Source organism: Talpa europaea (genome assembly GCF_964194135.1).
Source record: "Talpa europaea genome assembly, chromosome: 1".
Taxonomy (NCBI): domain Eukaryota; kingdom Metazoa; phylum Chordata; class Mammalia; order Eulipotyphla; family Talpidae; genus Talpa; species Talpa europaea.
Window position 1 is genome coordinate 10662258 of NC_140073.1, and position 21977 is coordinate 10684234.

At 33.4% G+C, this 21977-nt stretch overlaps 2 protein-coding genes across 2 annotated transcripts; both read left to right on the plus strand.

Moving 5' to 3' along the window:
* Positions 1-2749: 2749 nt before the first annotated feature.
* On the plus strand, positions 2750-3679 carry LOC311171347 (olfactory receptor 10AG1-like; the record flags this gene model as incomplete). Its single annotated transcript, XM_084234097.1, has 1 exon — positions 2750-3679. The coding sequence occupies one exon, from the start codon at positions 2750-2752 to the stop codon at positions 3677-3679; it is 930 nt and encodes a 309-aa protein (XP_084090223.1).
* A 5689-nt stretch (positions 3680-9368) lies between these two features.
* On the plus strand, positions 9369-10321 carry LOC311171774 (olfactory receptor 10AG1-like; the record flags this gene model as incomplete). Its single annotated transcript, XM_084234832.1, has 1 exon — positions 9369-10321. The coding sequence occupies exon 1, from the start codon at positions 9383-9385 to the stop codon at positions 10319-10321; it is 939 nt and encodes a 312-aa protein (XP_084090958.1). The 5' UTR covers positions 9369-9382.
* Positions 10322-21977: the final 11656 nt, after the last annotated feature.

Genomic DNA, 21977 nt, shown 5'->3' on the forward strand with positions numbered 1-21977 from the left:
ATTTATCACTGCTTTTGCTATGTTTGAAGCAGCCTGGGGAGGACTGACCCAAGGCAGTGTTTGGGTAGCAGGGACAGGGAAGCTGTGGTCCAAGTGAATGCCCCTGGAGCCCTGGGAGTTCAGGTACTCAAACCCAACAAGCACAAGGGGAGGGGAAATGCCCAAAGGTGGTGGCTTTTTATATTGACATTTCTAATGATAAAAAAAAGTACTATTGGTTCATCATTTCATGGTAAGATCAGACAGCTTTGGGTTGTGTTCAAGTCCTTGAGTGGCAGGCAAGAAGGTTTTGTTCAATTAGAAAGTGACCTGGGAAAGGAGCTGATCCCCAGAGTAATGTATAATTGTTATTTAAAGAGCAGAATTTTCTATGACAATAGGACCTATATATAAGTTTGTAATCTCTGTTAAATAAAAGTAAATTGTCCAGCCTCAAAGTAAACCTCTTTTTCTCACTTTGTATCTTTAACTCAGTAACAAAAGTAAGCATTATACTTAACCTCTATCCAAATAGGTAACTGTCAGGTAATAATTTGATTATTTTTGTCAATATGAAATTTATTTCATACAAATACTTAAGTCTATGTTTATAGAACCAGCAACAACTGTCATTTACAGAAATATCTGTATTGGGCTAGTGTATGTTTCTTTTATATGACTCCTTTACATTTTTAATACATTTTTAATCTCGAAAACACTTAGTCTTTGTAATTTTCTGACTCTCATTACCATTTCAAAGACGAAAATGCATAGTACCTTGTAGTAAAATCAATCAGTCAATCAATAAAGATTATAGTCATTCTTGGTGAGATTTCATTCAGAAGAAAACCACATACTTTGGATAGGATTTGGAAAGAATAACATTTTTCACTTTTCAAATGAATTTGCATTGAGAATTCTATTAACTTCATAAAACGGTTGTTCCATTTTTACAAATAAATAGTTGAGTCATGAAAAATGTCTTTAGATTAGAACACTACGTATTCTTGATGTTAGTTCTATATATTGTTGCTCTCTTATACTTTCTTTTGGACCTCAGTTTCAGTTTGTATTTCAAATGTATATCCTACTAAAAGAGTAGGGAAAATGGAGAAAGGGGATGGGAGAAGAGTAGAGACTTTTCACAAAGATCATAAAGAGAATAAAGAAATATAAGTTTTTGGGGACAGTAGTTAGCATATTAAAGGAAGATGTATGGGGCACTTAAGTCTGAATGATGTAGTGATACATTCAGCAAAAAACTTTAATCATTATCCAAAATCAATCTCTAGATTGAATTAAGCAGGTGAATAAAACATGATTAAATGTGTAAAATGGTGCAGTTAAAAATAAAAAAAAAGTCATGGCTATATTGTCTTTTATACTTAAAATCATATTTTAGTTATCTCGACTTAGTCACTAGTTTCTGATAGTTCTGGAGACTCAGAGCATTTTTACAGTTCCTACAATCAAGTTTCTATTATAAGAATTCTGTAATTATGAGGCATCATTTAAGGATCTGTAGTATTTTAATATGTAGACTGAAATGTTGTAGATGTTAAAATTAATTATTATTTAATCATCCTATTGTCATTCACAGAAAATGTTCAGGAAGAAAAGAATAAATTTCTTAGAAATGAGACTGGGAAAGAGAGAAAGAAGAGAGAGAGTGAGAGAGAGAGTTGAGAGAGAGTTGTAATTTTTTAATTGACACCAGGCTGGAAGAGGATGGATGGTCCAACTTTTGGGTAGGAACCAGAGCTTCCATAGTGGGGCTATTGCAAAGAAAGAAATAAAGTGACTCACTTTTCATTGTTTCAGGAAAGATTGGCCATCATACAGGACATACTGTGTGGATGAGCACACACAGCACATGTGCAAACAATGACTGGAATAAATGAGGTCTGCAGAATGGGGTCAACAGGTGCGGATGTGTGTAACTCCAGACATTATCAAAGCTTAGTGGTTGTGGATGTCTCTTTTCATGGTGCATGAGAATGCATGTATTAGAAATGCTTTCCTGAACATAAATATTGATGAACTTGCCTCTTTGCTTTTGAGTTTTGATGAAACAGAAAGATTGTTTTATAGTTTTGTTTATCTCCAAAGCAAACTCTGAATAAATGCTATGACTGCTGGTTTCATGGACCTTACATTGAAAAGTAAAGTTTTAAGGGTTATATAAACCACCACAATATTTAATGATCATTAAATATTTTTTATAATAAAACAGCCTATGCAGAATGTCAAAAATAAACAAGACTTTGGAAATGTCACAGGAAAAGCAACACTTTCAAAATAAACTATGTCTTTCTAAATATCATTTGAGATGATATACAAATTAATGGAATGTTTAATAAAATTTGTTTTGAATTATATTAATAGACCGAATAAAACTATGTCAACTAGAAGGATGCAAATATTTTAGTATTTTAAACCACTGGTAAATAATTTTAAACGATAGAATATTACAGTTGGACCTAAGCTCACTAAAAATGTTTTGAGTGTTTAGATGAATAGCAAAACAAAGAAATATTATGACCCATACAGGGGAAAAAAAAATAAGGGGATTTTTTTCCTAATTTTGTATTTAATAATTAAAAATACACTTCACCATACTTTTCAGGTACCTGTCTGCTATAGGTTTAGTGTTTATAAGAAATTGATGTTATGTTATTCTTAGCTGTTACGTAAAAGAACAAATCTACAGAAAGTAACCTATTTGTCCGAATTATTACTATGCCATTTCTACAGATGTCCTAACGACAAGATGAAATCAGAGGACAATGTTTACTCTGTGACACAATTTGTACTCATGGGATTTTCTGAACTTCCAAACCTCCAAGGGTTACTATTTGGGGTGTTTGCCATCATTTATATGATTATCTTAATAGGAAATAGCCTCATCATTATAGTAACCAGGATTGATTCTGCGTTGCAGAAACCCATGTATTTTTTCCTAGCAAACATTTCCTCATTGGAAATCTGTTATGCGTCAGTCACCCTTCCTAGGATTCTGAAGAACCTGTGGACTCAGGAAAGAAGCATTTCTAGGCTGGAATGTGCCACTCAAATGTACTTTTTCATTACACTGGGAACTACTAAGTGTTTCCTGCTGGCTGTGATGTCCTATGACCGCTATGTGGCCATTTGTAACTCTCTGCACTACCCTCTGGTCATGAACCACAAGATGTGTGTCCAGTTGGCTATTGGCGCCTGGCTCACCGGAATCCCAATCCAGATAGGACAAACAAGCCTGATATTCTCTCTGTATTTCTGTAATTCTAACCAAATTAACCACTTCTTCTGTGACATTCCCCCCATTCTCAAGCTGGCCTGCGGGGACACTTTTGTAAATGAGATATCCATCTATGTAGCAACTTTGGTGATTATTGCAGTCCCATTTATGCTGATACTTGCCTCTTACAGCAAAATCATTTCCACGGTTCTGAAGCTGCCAACAGCCAGCGGAAGGGCCAAAGCCTTTTCCACCTGCTCTTCGCATCTCATAGTTGTGGTTTTATTCTTTGGATCTGCTACTATAACTTACTTAAGGCCAAAGTCCAATCACTCTGCTGGAACTGACAAACTGCTCTCACTTTACTACACCATTGTGACTCCCATGTTTAATCCCTTCATGTACAGCCTTCGGAACAAGGATGTAATCGCAGCACTGAGAAAATTATTCTCTAAAAAATAATGCAATGAGTTTAATTGTAAATGTAGTGTCTGTTTTGCCAGTTTTCAGCAAAACATCACACTCCCCACATTTCCTTTTATGTTCATCATGTCAATTTGTGTTGTTCTTTCAGACACTTCTAAATAGTAGCCTACACTTACTGTGCAAGGATCTATACAAGGCAAATTGATCTATCTTCAATGTTCCATACCCATAGAATAGATTGTTTCTGTAAATAAAAATAATATGCATAGAGAGTCCATATAAAAACTAAAAACCAAATGAATTCAATCTGCTAAAAATTTTGACTAAAATGTATAAATGGATACAAGATATTTACATAAATGTTTTAAAAATATTTGCTGTATTATTTTGTAGCATTTTGGAATTCTGCCACAAACAATGACCAAGAACAGTTTAACATGAATGTTTGTTGAGTGAGTAATTGACTGTGTGAATGAATAAATAAATATTGCTATGACCTATAACAGATCGCTGCCCTGGCAAAATCCAGGGATTTTGAGGATCAGTAAACAATGTGGCGTATTTGTTTAACATGCAATGAATCTATGTGAATTTCACTCATCATAACAGCAGCTTACCTTCACCCAGTTTTCTTCTTTTAAGTTTCTAATGAAGCACATGATATACAGAGAGCATGCACCCACACTTTACTATACATGTATTTCTCTGCTCTCTGTAGAAATCTGGTTCCAAAGTAATGTGCTTTGAATTATTTCTTCTTATTTATCATTTATATTTCATTTTAGGTAATAATTTATTTTCATATTATTGAATAAGTTTTTATTAAATACTTTGATATTTTAAATTAAATTATAAGTATAATTGAATTTTAATTTATTACATTTATAAATATTTCTTCTTATTTATAAACAGTTACTCCCATACCAATTCATAGCTAAAAATATTCCAACACCTGTGATTTTTCAGGAGAAGGAAATATTGGAACTTATTTTCAGAATTACACTAAAATCCACATCACTACTAAAAAAAAGAGCAATATAACAAATCTTTCATGTCTTTAACCCTCTCTAAAGTGTTTGGCATCATTAAATGTTTGAACTGATATTATCATTAATGACTGTCCCCTCCCAACTCTAGATTCTTGAATCAGCAGCTCATATTAAGAGATTGTTTACGATATCTAACTGGGCTTTCTACAGTATTAACTATCTGAGCAAGAAAACCTACTTGCTTCCACATTAGTATTATTTTCTTTGCACTGTTGTTATATGATTAGATTTTTTAAAATGTGCTACGCTACACAAATCTTTCCTCACCTAAGTATGTAGACTTGATTTTTTGTAATATTCAAAGAAAATATCAATTAATGATTATGTCATTATGAACTTGTGGTCAATTAAAAATCAAATTACATCTTTGTACTTTTACAAAACCTTGAGGTCTTCGTATTTTCTCATTTTATTTTTTTCTCTCCCCTTTGTCTTCCTGATGTGTTCATCCACCATGTGGCAGCCTTTTGAAATGATCCCCTGGATTTATCATTTATATGACACACATAACCATGATTGGAGAGAGTAACTTATGATATAGTTACTCTGAATGGAGAGTAACGTAGGATATAGTTCATAAAAAGTCATCTGATCCTCTATAAAATTCTTTGACTATCCATGATTTGACTCTGCTAAGTTCTAAATAATGACCAAGACATTATTCTCATGTAGTTTCCCTTTTTTCAAATGAAATTTAAAGTATGCCTCTGTTCTTAGGAGAGGTTTTCTACAGAGTAAAAGGATGTATCTATTTAAAGAGCACCATTTGTTATCATAGTGTCACATATTCTAGTAATTAAAACAAAATAAATCACAAAATTGTATGACTAAAACTCATTGAATGAATATGTACCCTTAAATAGTCTAGGTTTTCAGTCATGGGCATAACCCTTTTAAACTCTATGTTTCTATCTCTGTAATCATTACTCTTTATGTAGTTATCAATCTTTCCCCTCTGCCCTTAGTAAGACCTAATAATAGCCTCATTAGTATCTCATGAATGTGTGGGTTTTTTTGTTTGTTTATATTTTAGAGGGTTTCAAGGAAATGATTCTAGTATTTCATAATCATGATATACATAGAACTGCTGAGATAATAAATAACAAATACGTGGTTTTTCAGCCACACGATATGTGGGAATTTATTTAAACTGTGCAAAGAGAGGATATATAGAGGCGATAATTTGATACTGGATATACTATAGACCAGCACATATTTACCAACCTTAACTTCTATCCCACATTTATCTATTCCCTACCTGTAGTTTGGGGATTTGAAATAGTCCATATATCACCATAAACTTCCTGCTAAGTGTGAGCAGATGACTCAATTCTTGCTAGTGAGGAGACTGCACAGCCAACAAAGGCCGTGTCTTATTTTCACCTCCTTTCATTCCTGGAAGTTTGCAGAAGTCATAGCTATGAACTCAAAGAGGAGGGAGAGGGAGAGAGGGGAGGGGTGGGGAGGGGAAGGGAGGAGAGGAGAGAAACTCTGTGTTGCCATCATTTCAAAAGTCCCAGACTATCAACACCGAGACTTCAGAAATACTCCTGTGTGAACGATATACATGCATAGTTTGCTGTATGTGCTTGAATACAGTTCTAAGGGAGAAAATATCACCATGTCTTGCTGACAGTATTAGGTGCTGACTGATTTCGTGTTAGTATCTTTCAACTGGTGCAGAAATCTTTTTGAGTTAGGAAATGATTTACAAAGTTGCTGGTCTGGTACTTTTAAGAAAACTGGTGTGACTGAGCACTTTGAGTGTCAAGAGTACTTTGCTTTGCTTTGCATGTGTTTAACACCCCATAGCTGTGGAGGCAGCCATGGATGTAAAATAATTCATTAGTAGTCAATTTCATGTAGTTCTCATAGCAATGGGGGCATAGTAGAAAGGCCTTGGAAAGACCCATGACGGTTTCCTAGAAAAAAGCTTCATGTTCTCTAGATGTGATTGTTAGTGGTAAGATTTTCCACAGCAGTTATTTCATCATTTAAAAGCTATGTGTGCACACACTTTTACATTTAAAAAATATCTTTCCATCCACTTTGTTGATGTTTCTATGTAATTTTGATATTAGAAAGCAGTATTCATTCTTCAGTTTGAAGAGTTCACTTGTAAAATGGCTTACGGATAATATGACCCCCCCCCTTGCCATTATTTGAAATAGTTTCCCAAAAAACAAATGTTCAAAAATTTATGATTATGAACACTTATATCAGTACTGATGTGTGACTCTACTTCAATCTTTTTTTCAAATACTCAAAAAAATCATGATAATGTTGCCATATTTCATAAGTGAAAGAAAGTCTACTAAATATTTAAACACCAAAGCCTAAAATCCATGGCTTATAAAAATGAATAAAATTGGGTAATAAATTTGTGTGTAGAATATCAAATGATAGAACTATCAGGAAAAAAAGAGGAAAATATTTGTGACCTGAAATTAGGCAACACATTTTATATGTGTTACCAAGTGTGCAATACATAATAATATCTATAAATGGGACTGCATCAAAATTGAAATATTTTTCTTTTAGATTAACATTATTTATAGATTTAAAATAAAAGCCAAAGTGGGAAATACTTTCAAATTGTATATCCAATAAAGTAAATATATAATTTTCTAAGCACACCCAAAACTTAAATACACAAAACTCAATCATAAGAAAAGAAACGATCCAACAAATATACATATAACCTGAAAAAATATTTCAACAGAGGAGATACAGACCTCACTGAAAGATGCTCACCATCAGTCATTATCAAAAAACAAATTAAAATTTAAATAAGATTAAAATTTTAAAATTTTAATTTTAAAAACAAATTAAAATTTAAATAAAATTTATACATGCTTCTGTATTTCCTGAAACTAATTCAGAAAAATAAATTGTCCTTCACTTCAAAAATTAATAATCAACAACAAAAATATGATTCAAACTGGTAATACTACTGAACTGTTTGAGAAATAAATCAAAGTTTCTATGAAAAAAGGACATAGTAAAAGCCAACTGACATATAATTTTCATTATTTAAAACACATTTAAAACAAATAGGAAATCTTTCCATTTCTGGTTAAAAAAAAAAGGCACTGGGTAATAACAAGCCAGTCTTCACTACAACATTATAATATTTGAATAAATTATAAAAACCATATTTTTGAAGTGTCATAAAGTTTAAGAGAAAGAAGAATAGATGGCAATATCAAAATTAAGTTTCAGTAAGTGAGAGAGATAACAATGAGAGCTTTCTAGGAAAAATAAAATATAACAAGTCAGAGAGTGCCACAGAGATGATTTTAGAAATGCCATGAGAAATTTACACGTGTCAGGTAAAAAAGATCCCTGGGGCCTTGGTAACTATTATATTTAAAGAGCACTTTATGTTCAGAGAGGTCACTTGATATCCTTGATAAAACAAGTGGTTTCACCTACAGTAATTTAAATATTTAAGTTCTTATACTGAGAAAAAAATTAACATCATATCAAATAAGAAAGGTAAATATGAAATATTTTATATTAATACTAAACTTTAACTTATATGACTTCTAAATTAAAATTATTGTTTAATATATAGTTGCAAATGTGTGATTTTTATACATTTTCTGGTTCCATTAAATATAATTTACAGTGAATTAATGTTAATGATGTTATTAAATTGCCTTGAAATACTGCAAACTACAATAATTGAAGCACTTCTCAAGGTATAGATAATAAGTCATAGGAAATCTTCATTCTGAGACAGGGAATTGTAATAAATTAGAGTTATATTTGTGTGTTTAGCTTGACATTGTAATAGAGTTCTGAAGTAAAGCAATCCATGAAATAAATTTATCCTTTGAGACTCTAATTAACATTAATGTTAAGGAAAACATTGTAAGTGAAAGTGAATGACTTTGTAAAATAATAAAAGAAAGTTTTAAGTTGAATATTCTTTTCTGAATTTCAAGGGCTAGTTTACTAATTTATATCAAATGTACAAATATAGCTGAAGCTTAGGGAACTTCCCATATCAGCTAAATTAGAATATTGTTATACATTCCCTTCATCATTTGGGCTTATTGAGGGAATATAGGCTTGAATTTCAAATAAAGCTACTAGAACATTATTTTGCATTATTAAAAAGAACTGAAGCATTTACAGAAAAGAAAATTGCATAAATGATTTTTTTAGAGTAGACAGAATAAATCTGTGCCTTTCTTCTTTGTTATCCCCTTGAGGAAAACCCCAATCTTACATATTACATATTTTATGTTATACACTTATGATTTGTCACTAAAATATGGGGTGCATAACTAGAAATATATATAATTTTATATATGAATATATATTATATAATTCATGAATGTGTCATCCATAAAAATGATACAAAAAGATTGGAATTTTATTATTTTGTATATTTATTCTTTTCTTCCTTTTAAAAGTGGGATTTCATTCCAAAAGTGTGTACTGCTTCACTTATTTCCAAATCAGATATTCAACCTTGTATTAGGTGTACAAGCACAGTGTACAGTGATAGTTGAATCTAAACTGAAAACAAAATGAGAATGATATAAATAGTAGCAATCTTAAAGTGAAAGAAATTGCAATGATCCTAAAAGCCAATCACATGTCCTGAATCAATATAGGGAAGAGATGCTGATCCATGAATGCAAAGTGAAAATCACACACTAAATTTCTCCTTCTGCAGATGAAAGAAGAAAAACCTCCTGAAGAAAATCTAACTAGATTGATGGAATTTGTTCTCTTGGACTTTGTGGAGGTTCCCCATCTCCAGTGGTTTTTATTTACATTGTTCTTAGCCATATATATTATTATCTTGTTGGGCAATAGTACCATATTTCTGATAACAAAAGTGGACCCTACTCTCCAGACCCCCATGTATATTTTCCTTGGTAATTTTTCTTTCTTGGAAATCTGCTATGTATCAGCTACACTCCCCAGAATGCTTACAAATCTCTGGAGCCAGAGGAGAACGATTTCTTTAATTGCCTGTGCTACACAAATGTGTTGTTTTCTTGTACTGGGGGCCACCGAGTGCTTCCTGCTGGCCGTGATGGCCTATGACCGCTACGTGGCCATCTGTAAACCACTGCACTACCCTCTGGTCATGAACCACAAGTTCTGTGTCCAGCTGGTGACTGGCTCCTGGGTCAGTGGGATTCCAGTCCAAATAGGACAGACTTACCAGATTTTCTCTCTACCCTTTTGTAATTCTAACCGCATCAACCACTTCTTCTGTGACATCCCCCCAATACTCAAACTGGCCTGTGGGGACACCCGTGTGAATCAGATGATGGTTTACATAGTTGCTGTATTGTTTGTCACAGTTCCATTTCTGCTGATCCTTGTCTCTTATGGCAAAATTGTCTCCACCATCCTGAAATTGCCATCAGCCACAAGTCGGGCCAAAGCCTTCTCCACCTGTTCTTCACATCTCATAGTTGTGGTTTTATTCTTTGGATCTGCTACTATAACTTACTTAAGGCCAAAGTCCAATCACTCTGCTGGAACTGACAAACTGCTCTCACTTTTCTATACCATACTGACTCCCATGTTCAATCCCTTGATATACAGTCTCAGGAATAAGGATGTCATAATGGCACTGAGAAAACTGCTATGTAAATAATTTATTTCAATAAAATGTTATAGGAATTGAATTCATATATATTTGCAAAAAAAATTTAAACAAAATTATCTCAAACTCAACACATTGGTCTAAACAGTGGTAATTATTTGCAATTAAAAATCAGTTGTAACCTCGAAAGACATTTTTATATCTAGTTACACAAGTTGTGAGTGTGTCAACATATAGCAAATTATTCTATCGAAAATTGTACACTATCTTAGTGAAATGTCTCCACTTAATAACTTTTGATAAGGATTGATGCAATGCACTCAATCATAATGTAAACTCTATTTTATCACTTATTTGAAAGTATAGTATTCCTTTCTATAGAGTTGTATAGTCATTTTTAAATCAGGTTGGTAATAAATATTAACTAAAACTTTATATAAATTTTGTTCTAGTAATGATTCTCCCCAAAAAATTATTTCTTAGAATATTAGCATCTTTGGGGACTGTTGATTTTTAAGTAATGTTGGAACAATACTACCTGTGAATATTAAATATTATTTAAGAGTATATCAGATTAAATATTTCTATAAATTTCAACTCATTGACTTGATAAATAATAATTAAAATGCATGCATAATTAAGAAAGGATTAGTAAAATTCATGGGAATATTCACAAGTATTTTTTTTAAATACATTTTCAAGAATGATAGAATGGATAGGAAAAGAGATAAATTTTATAAAAGTAAGCATCACCTACTAAAACAAGGATTTCACACTTATACCTAGTAAAACATATTAACACATATATTAGAACTGATTGATACATATATTATCATCAATATTATTTGTAGAAATCTCCAAGGAAGTCATTCTATTAATTTGTTTTACTGAAATCTTATATTTTAGTACATACTTATTATGTTATGGAATATTATATATAATATGGAAAGAAGACAATATATCTCTGTATTCATTGTAGATAAAGAAATTCAGAACAGTTGCATGTGCTATTTCTATATTCTGTAATTTAAAAAATGTCATGTTTATCTAATGAATCCATCATAAGCAGCAACCAGTCTCTGGAAGCCATGTCCTTTCTCCAAGATCATGGTTTAACCTTGAATTAAAATTTTGTGCCTGGAAGTAAAGAGCCAGGTTAAGTGCTAAAAACCTTGCTAATAATAAAACTACAAAAAAGAATCAGCCTGACTGAGAACAAAGCAAAGAGTGAATCAATAGGATTCTAAGATAAGACAGCTATAGGCAGCTATAAAAATGCAATGGAAATGATTTTAGATGTGGAAAGAATAAAACAAAGAAAAAACATGTTAACAGCAAATTCCAGGAAAATTCTGAATGAATTGGAGAAATCCTCTCCTTTTCACTGTCCATTGTGCTTAAATAGAAACAAAAGGAAAGAGAAAAGATAGATAAAATAGACATATTAGTAATTCTAAACTAATTGTCTTTACAGAAAAGGGCAAAGAAAAACTGCTTTTGGGACACTGTGATTTTTTGGTTCTTGTTTCTTTATACACTAAATGAAGTTCCTTCTACACACTAAAAAGGGTGAATGGAAACATTATTTTCTTACTAAATTAGACATCTTAGAAATGAAATCTAATAGTCAAAACACTTGGTGGCCACCAGGCAAAAAAAAGTTATTGCCATCACCTGTGTGAAAACATACTGAAGGTGTGCAACTAGTACCAAAAGTTTGGAAAATGTGAACATCTTTTAAACAAAATAAACTTGGTTTCTGTTATGATTTATATTGCTCTTTTACAGAGATAAGAATTATTTTTTCCTTTGGAAATAGAAAAAAAAAGACACATATACATAGACACCCTACTTGTGTGTGTGTGCATCTTTGTGTGTGTGAGTGTGCACTTGTGAACTTCTGAGGGGAATATTGCTTTCCATTTCTGAAGTCAATTGATAGGGAGCGAGTAATCACCTGCTTGATTTAGGAATAGTGAGAATCGAATATATTTTCAATATGAATGTACAATCATAGCTATAGATTCCTTGTTGGAAGAGTATGTATAGGGTTAATGATAGATAATATTGTCTCCTCTTTCTTTTTTAAAAGTATATACATGCACACACTTATATACATATGATATAATAAACGATATGCAGGTAATGTATAAATGCACATATAATATAATATATAAACATAAATAATTTAGTATATGTTATATAAACATGATTATAGAAATATGTGTGTAAAGATATAATGTTCAATAAATGTACATAAGCGGATATGTGCTATATCACACACACACAAATATGTATGTGCATAGATGCACATATATAGCTGTTACTTGGAGTAGTAGTGTGTTAATATGTATCTTATGCTGATAAAGTGGCCCTTTAATTGTAATATTAAAACGTTCAATAAATGAGATAATCAGTAAGAGAATATATATGGAATTAGAATAACTGATTTGGAAGGTAGAGGGAGGGTGATGATATGGACTACAGGTAGAGTTGGTGATGTGTAGATTCTGTAAATCATGAACAAAGTTTGTAGCAATATGTTGTTAAATGTTCAAAGAAGGGCATTGTTGATGTGCTATAATAAGATATTTTCTTTTTTGGAATTTATATTTTTTCCCCACTCTCCTCTCAATGCCCAAATAGACTCTTTGTCATCTTTGCCAATCATTTACAAAACTATATAATTTGGACAGTATAGTTTCACACCCCCACTCAACTCTCACCAGTCTCTCCTTCCCTCTAAGAGTCACAAGTTTTTCCAGAGTCTAAGTCATTTTTGTTGTGTTTTGCCAGTTTTTTTCCTTTAGATTTTTATATTCTACAAGTGAAACCATCTTTCACTTTCTGACTTATTTCACTTAACGTAATTATCTCAAGTTCCATCCACACTGTCAAAAAAGACAGGAGTTTTATCTTTATTTTTTTATTTTTAATTTTTTTTTCCTTATTTATACATACAAGATCTGAGGTGTAGGCCAGAGGTGCAGAGGGTGAGAGGATTCACCAGAGACAGAGTGGGGAGCAAAACAGGTGTATCTACTGAAATACATTGCTGAGGGGAGTAGCAGATGAGACAGGAGAGGTCACTGCTCCATGTGATCAAAAATTATGAAGAACCCCTACAACTCAACAACAGATAAAATCAAATAACCCATTCTAAAATGGCAGGAAAGCTAGATAGACACTAGCCCAAAGAAAACATGTAGATGTCCAGCAGGCTGTGAAAAATGTTCATTGTAACTTCTCAGGAAAATATAATTGAAAACCACAGTAACACCTTAACTCAGACCTGTGGGTCCTGTCTCTATGGAAAACAGTACAGAGGTTTCTTAAAATATTAAAAAATATATACCATATGAAACAGCAATTATACTTCTAGATATCTATCTAAACAAACAGTTTTTTTTAAAGATTTTATTAATTTATAATTGTGTAGAAGAACTGAGGTATAGGCCAGAGATGCAGGGAGTGAGAGGATTCACCAGAGGCAGAGTGGGGTAGTATATTTTATGAAATACACTACTCAGGGGAGCAGCAGGGAAGCCCAGAGAGGTCTGTTGTACCATATGTGGGTCAGCTCCCTGGCCCGGGTTCAAATTCAGGCTGCTGGAGTAGCCACTGCAGTGATAGCACTGAGACTTAAACCCTAGGTCACTAGGGAGTCCCCACCAAAGAGTTAAAAAGAAAACAATAAATTAAAAAAACTATATGCACTCCAATTTTCATTATAGCACTGTTTATGTGGCCAAGAAACAACCAAAGTGGCACCACTGGATGACTGTAAAGAAGGTGTGGTACATATCCATGTGGAATACTACTCAGGTCTGTAAAACATGAAGTCTTGCCATTCACAGCCACACAGACAGAACTGGAGGGGTTGTTCCATCTGAAATAAGTCAGAAAGACAAAGATAAATACCAGATAATTTCAATTACATGTGTAATAGAGAGACACAAAACAAAGGAATAGACAAAACCAAACTAAAACAAGCCCTTGGAATCTGCAGAACTGAGGTTACCAGAGGGAAAGTGGTGGGGCAAAGGCCTCCAAGAACACTACAAATTAGGGGAGTCTTCAGATGCAGACGCTCACTCATTGGATGATTATAGAATTGTCTCTGCTGCCCTCTCTTTTGTGACAGGTGTAAGTAGGTTCTGAGGCTGTAAGGAAACAGTTTGACCTTTCTTCATTACCAAACAAGTTTCAGCATCAAAGAGTGCTAGCTGGGAAAATATAACTTCTTAAGGCTGGTTCAAATATCACCTATCATTTGTTGGAAGTGCCACACATTTCCAGTTTTGACCTCTTCTGGGCAGTTCATAGGAGTTAGCCAATCAGTTACCTACAAAACCCTGTGTGATTTTCTGATGTCAAATGATATAAAATCAGGTGAAGCAAAGCAATATAACCTGCAGTGTCTTCTTGATAAACTCAGATCTAAAACAAATAGCCACTTTCATACTTGCTATATACCAGCTGATCTGATGTCAAAGATTGAAATTTCAATTTATCAATATATGCCTAACAATGGTGCTTTTCTAGAACAATGAATACAATGAACTTACTCTTAACAGTTTCTCTTCATCCCACCTTGTCCTCTCTCTCTGCTCAATACCATGCCAAGGGCATTTAGAATCATCACAAAGAATGGTGCAAAGGCCCAGTATTTAGGCAGAGATTGCAAATGTTGTTCTACAAAGTTATGCCATGATTACATGAGAAAATGGTTACTTTTTGCAGTAATCATAGGGGCTTGGACCTCTGCTCACTGGTACTAATGGCTCACTCACTTACCATTAGGTTTTCACTCTCCACTCTCAAGATGGAAGAAAAGATAACCAAGATGTTCATCCTTTAGTGGGTGAATTCTAAATAATTGGATTTTTAAATATAATTTGCTTTGAAAACATATTTGGAAAATCACTTTTATGTAGCAAATTTTAAAATAGTTTTCAAATTGTTTCCTTATTATCATAGTAAATTGCTTTAAATATTAAGTTTCTGGTCTGGTCATAACATGATAAAATGCCTAACCTCTACTTTTGCTTAGAGTTAACTTGCATTTCACTGACCTTGTCATTAAACTGTACCAAATCACAAACTAATTTAAGTATTATGACATGGAAGAAACATCAATTTTCAGTATTTGTAATAATAGGTAACTTTTTTGTTCTTCCAAGATTATTATTTTGAAATAATTTAAATGTCAATAGTTATATATTTATATATACATATTTATGTGTGTGTGTGTATATATATATATAGTTTAAAAAGGGTCCTTTGTAGGAGTCCAAGTGGCATTACAAGCAACTCAAATATTAGTCATAGTAAAAACTGCTTTTCAAGTAACAGGAATAGAATTTCTATTATAAGTACCATTGTGTTGATTTGCATTTCCCTGATTATAAGGGATGTTGAACATTTTTTCATATGCCTTCTGGCCATTTACATTTCCACTTTGGAGAAATGTCTTTTAAGTTCTACTGCCCATTTCTTGACTGATTATTTATTTTGTTTTTGTTGAGCCTCCTAAGTTCTTTGTGTATCTTTGTGATCAGTCCCTTATCAGTTGAATGGAGTGCAAAGATTTTCCCCCAATCACTGAGGTGTCTCTCTGTTTGGTTAATGTCTCTTTTGCTGTACAGAAGCTTACCACCTTACACCAGTAAGAATGGCACATATCAAAAAAAATAAAAACAAAAAAACAAAAAACAAGCAACAACAAATGTTGGGGAGGATACAGTGAAAAAGGAACTCTCCTACATTGCTGGTGGGAGTGCAAACTGGTCCAACCACTATGGAAGCTGTCTGGAGGTTCCTCAGTCTACTAAAAATGGAGCTACCATATGATCCAGCAATTCCACTACTAGGGATCTACTCAAAGGACACAAAAACAGTGATTCAAAAGAACACCTGTACACCTATGTTTATTGCAGCACTATTTACAATAGGTAAAACCTGGAAACAACCCAAATTCCCAAATATAGATGACTGGATCTAGAATATGTGGTATATATACACAATGGAATATTATTCCACAATCTAAAAAGATAAACTCATGCCATTCATAGCAATGTTGATTGAGCTGGAAGGAATTATGCCCGGTGAAATAAGCCCAAAGGACAAAGAAAAATATCATATGGTTTCACTTATAACAGGAATATAGGGGAACCAAATAAGACATCAGTGTAAAAAATAATAATAACAGTACAAAACACAACAAAGCAAAAAAGACAATTATAAATCAGATACATATTGCAGGCCAGGAGGAGGGAGAGGGACCAGAGGGAGGGAGGGAGGAGCACAAGGGAATATAGTGATGGTGTAAAGTGCCTTGGGGAAGGAAATTCTTTTTTTGGTGAGGGGGAAGGAAATTCTATGGGGACTCAACCTGAGGAGGTAGGGGGAAGCAAATATTGTTTTAAAAAATATGTATTGTAAAAGGTTAATGTAAAATTTAAAAAAATAAAATAAATGAATACCAATGTGTTTTGAGGGAAAAAAAAATCCATAATGGCAATAATCTGCTAATTATTCCCAGGGTGTCCTCTGGAAATGATCATGCCTGGAATCCCTCAATTATTAGGTCCCTAATGACATGAGAATACATGTAAACTTTAAGATTCTACTACACATTATTCATCCAGTTAATTGTCATGCAGGAACTGGCTTTAATGGTGCAAAAATAGCTTTTTTGTGTGTGTATTTGAGAGCAAGAACTACTAATTTGTATCTAAATAGAGGAGAAACCACTTTTATTTGCTAGCATTGAAAAGCTAGAACAATCTCTTTTGCTACTCTTTCCTATATATTATAGTTTCTACAGGAAACTAAAATACCTTTTTGCTTAAATAAGAATTTTCTGTTGTCATAGCCATGTGAACTCAAGCCATAGCTAGCTACCCAATAATTTGGATGAATTTATTTTCTATCCTAAAATTGTTTTGCTATATATATTTGGGAAGAATTTTAGTAAATGATAACATTTTGGTTGGATCATTTTGTTCATTCCCCTATAAAGTAAGAACCTAAGATTCAGTGTCTCCTACTTTTACCCTAGATGGGTTCAGTATTTCCAGGTTGCCACAAATCACGTCACCATCTCATATTGATTATTTTGACTGAAAGATACATAAAAAGCAGCCAGTACAGAAAGGACACTGTAACCCTCTTTTGTCCATGACGACAGAGATGAACCACCATGTGACATCAAGAGCCCTCTCAGTAATGGAGGGTAGGAGGTATCCTTATTACCAGAGATAAGAAATTTAAAGTCCCCCAAACTACGGAAACAGACATATTTATTTCTTTGTGAATCTACAACCCCTAACTGTTTTCTTTTCTATTCTTCTTTGTCTAAGAAGGATAGAAAATCAAAAAGTCTGGTCATTTCTCTAGGTCCCCTACCTATGGACACTTCCTATATGTGAAATTAATTTATTTGTCTCTTGTTGATCTCTCAATGTTATTAATAGGTCAGCCAAAGCAGCTAGATGGGTGAAAAGAGAAAGGTGCCCTCCTATCTCTCTGTTTTTGAATGGAAATTCATGTTCAATGGGAAGTTGTCAGGAATGTATGTCCTGTTTTCCCTTCAGCATTTCTTTGTCCCACACTGTCTCTCCTATCATCACTCTTTTGTATTCTAACCACCCTCAGGGTCACTCTTAAGAACTTTGGCTTCACCCACACCTGAATTTGAATTATGTCCATTACCTACTAGCTGACTAACTTGGGATATTAGTCTAAGCCTCAGTGTCCTTATCCACATTATGGAATTAAGCTGAACAAACATTAATTGAATCATATTGGGCTAGTATCTTGACAGAAGTCATGGCATTAATGTAAACATTCCTGTCAAAAATATACTCACAGCTAATGTTTACTGACCTTTGTTTTCAGTTTATTATCATTTTTATTTTATATTTTAAAAATAGCTATCATATGTTTGATCACACTACATCAACTATATTGTCAAGAATACAGCTTACTGCCCTGTTAAATCCTGTACAAAGAGGACAAATTGGGGCCTCCCTGGTGGCGCAGCGGTTGAGTGCTGGGTTGTGAAGCTGCCTGCTGCCTCTGCGGCACCGGTTCGATCCCCGGCTGCTCCCTGGCCACCGGAGGAGGGTCCCACATGGCGCACAGACCTCTCCTGCCGCCCTCTGCTCCCCTCAGCAGTGTGCTTTGGTCCTTCTGCCTGCTCTGCTCCCTGCTCTGGCTCTGGTGAATTCTCTCACCCTCCCGCACTTCTGACTGTACCCAGTGCATGTATAAACAAAAAACAAACAAACAAACAAATAAATAAATAAATAAACATGCCTCTATTAAAAAAAAATTAAAAAATTAAAAAAAAACCAAAGAGGACAAATTGTTCTGTAATTATCATTCTAAGGCATACCTGTATAAGAAGTATATATTTTGAATTGTATATATATATAAGTTATATATAATATATATAATATAAATACATATAATATATAATATATAAAATATATATATCATCAGTCTATTCATAATTCATCTCTTCATTTAACTGGACCAACTATTTTCCTGTATTTGAAGAACAAAACTGAAAGCAAAATCAGATATGATCCCTGCATGCAATTATTGATGAAAGAAACAGTCATTAATCAAACAATTAAATAAGCTAACAACTATGAAATCTCACAGTGCTAAATTCTGAAATATGTTTCTCAGCATATATGTTTGAAAGGGTGTTTGGTCTTGGTTTTTTTATCCAATCATATGTTTGTTGAAACATTAAAACAAACTTGTTATTATATCTAATTATATTTCTCTTTCCATTAATATAACATTGTAGAAGGTTAGAAATCTCATGGAAAGAAGACAACACAGAACATAGAATACATAGAAGGAAACTGCACTTTGTTGGAAGAAGTCAGATTCCCACAGTGTATATACAGGCTCTGTTTCCAAATAGTGAGTGGCAGTTTAAGTAAGTTCTTTAATTTTTCTATACCAGAGCTAACTTGCCTATAAAATGGAATGACTATAGTACCTATAACATCAATTATTAGATGATTAACTGAGATGCTGAGAATAGTGCCTGCACTATTTAAGTACCTGGTAGTTATCCCAATGGTTGTGTATTGTACAATAAGATGGTGAAAGACAGGAATGTTGAAAAAGCAATGCACCATCAAATATATTTTAAGTACAGTTTAATAATGTGTTGGTATCTTTCTATATCCAACCTATTCCAAGGTGATTTGGAAACTGTTTCTTAGCAGCAGCTTGTGGAAATTTTTTTCTCTGTCTGTCTATATTTTATCTTTATTAACTTAAGTACTACTGAATGTCATTCTCTGCATCATCAAATTGGCTGCCTAATATATAGTATAGCACCTGTGTTTCAATGGGGAGTTCAAAGCACAGACTTGGCAAAATACCACACATACAACCTGCATTTGAAGATGAAATTGGAGGACATATATTATTTCAAAATATATTTCAGTCATTAATATTTTTGCTCTACATTATTTATTGTATTGTTTATTTTCATCCCATGATAATAAATATTTACAAGCTTTGACTTGGAAATTTCAAAATTTCAAAATTTGGTTAGATCCATGCACTCCTTGTTGTCAGTATTCACAAGACACAAACCAAATCACTGTCAGTTTTAAATTCCCCTAAGAAACTCAACCTTAGCTTTCTTACTAGTGATGTTTCTCTTGAGAATTTCCATTATGTCATGTGGTAAGAAGACATCTCAGTCACTTGTGGCTACATGAGCACACCAACATACTGCAATATTAACTTGTTTCCAGTTTACTTAGCCAACTTTTCCTTGGCCAAGGATAAAGACAAGCAGACAGAGAAATAGCAGATGCACCATTTCTCAGCATAGCTTTTCATACCCCAGCCCTTAACATGACTCTACTGACTTTTGATAACACAAAAAACTGTATCACCAAAATTATATCACAAATGAGATATAATAAGCAAAGAATATTGGTTCACATATTTACAAATAAATGCACATCGAAACAATAGGAAAAGACACTCAGAACTTGTACAGTCTTCCTTTCCATTGCTGGTCACATGATCACAGGTGATCTACTCAATATATGATTTCCTTTTTCCACAGTCTATTCCATATTCCCTTTAATTTCAACAAACATTTCAGTTGTTTTGTTTGCTTTTCTTGTGAAATGACTCAAGCCTTTATTCCTGAATTATATGTTATGTAGTTTTTTTGTATGATTAGTAGAGGCATCATTAGTAGTTCTTTGTATTTGGGACTGTTATAATTTCCTATTTAATTTTTAATAATGGATATGAGAGAGCTTTCAATGGTATCTCAGCTGCTCTCCTGCATAACAGAATATTCCCTACTACTTTCACTGCATAGCAGCAATGAAAACTTTCATTTATACCCAAGAAAAATCATTCCAGCCAGTAAGAACCCTTAGAACTCTAAGTTTCATATTCCAAATTCTTTTATGAGAAGGTTTTAACACTTTAAGTCAATCGATAAGTTTGTTTGTATAAGATATATATTTTTTAAACTTTTGCTGTGCATATACTTAGCAAAGCTAATACATAAGGCAATTATTGAACAGCACACCTATAGAGAATTACAGATAATCAAGCATTCAGGTCACTGGGAAAGCAGGATTACCAGGAACTTTGGAGGCAGTCAAATTATACTGGATACCACAATTGTAGATCGAGGCTCAAGAAGTCTAAAAATACCATTGTTATTGCTTAGGAAATAATTTGGGAAATATAAAAATGAAACTTTCCTCAACTTACAAAGCACCTATAACATAATCATATCTTGAGATTATTTTTAGAAAGCCAGTATACTTCTACCTTGTAAATATGTAATATCCATTCAAACATGTGTAAATGAGTCATAGTTACACATATATAAGCATATGTAAAACAATATTCAAACCTAGGGTAGTTCGATTCTTTGTTCATCACCATCCAATTTTCATCATCTGAACTATGAAGCAATAAATATTTAGAGGGCCTCCCCCGGTGGTGCAGCGGTTGAGCGCTGGGTTGCGAAGCTGCCCGCACCCTCTGCAGCGCTGGTTTGATCCCCGGATGCTCCCCGGCCACCGGAGGAGGGCCCAACATGGCGCACAGACCTCTCCTGCCGCCAGCTGCTCCCCTCAGCAGTGTATTTCGTCAGTCAGCCTGCTCTGTTCCCTGCTCTGGCTCTGGTGATTTCTCTCACCCTCCCACGCTTCTGACTGTAACCAGTGCTTGTATAAATAAATAAATAAATCTTTTATAAATAAATAAATAAATATAGATAAATAAATAAATAAATATTTAGAAAGCAATTACTTTGCAATTCCTTGTGTAATGATTTCAAAAAATGTAAATATTGATCATACTCTTGAAGGCTTAAATCTAATGCAAAATTCCTATATGAATAAATACAATTCAATAGAGAGGGTGTACTAAGGGTAGAGATTGTGATAGAGTCACAAAGTCAATTAAATGTATGTGAATTACATGTGTTGAGGATGGGAGGAAGAAAATGTTTGGTAGCATTAATAGCAGATGGCATTAACAGAATATGTATATTCTGTTATTATTTATAGCACTGATAGCAGCCAAAATGTACAGAAAAATCAAATGCTCATCAACTGATTATAAATAAACATAAGGTATATCAGAAATGAAATACTATTTAGTTATAAAGTGATACAAACTTCTGACG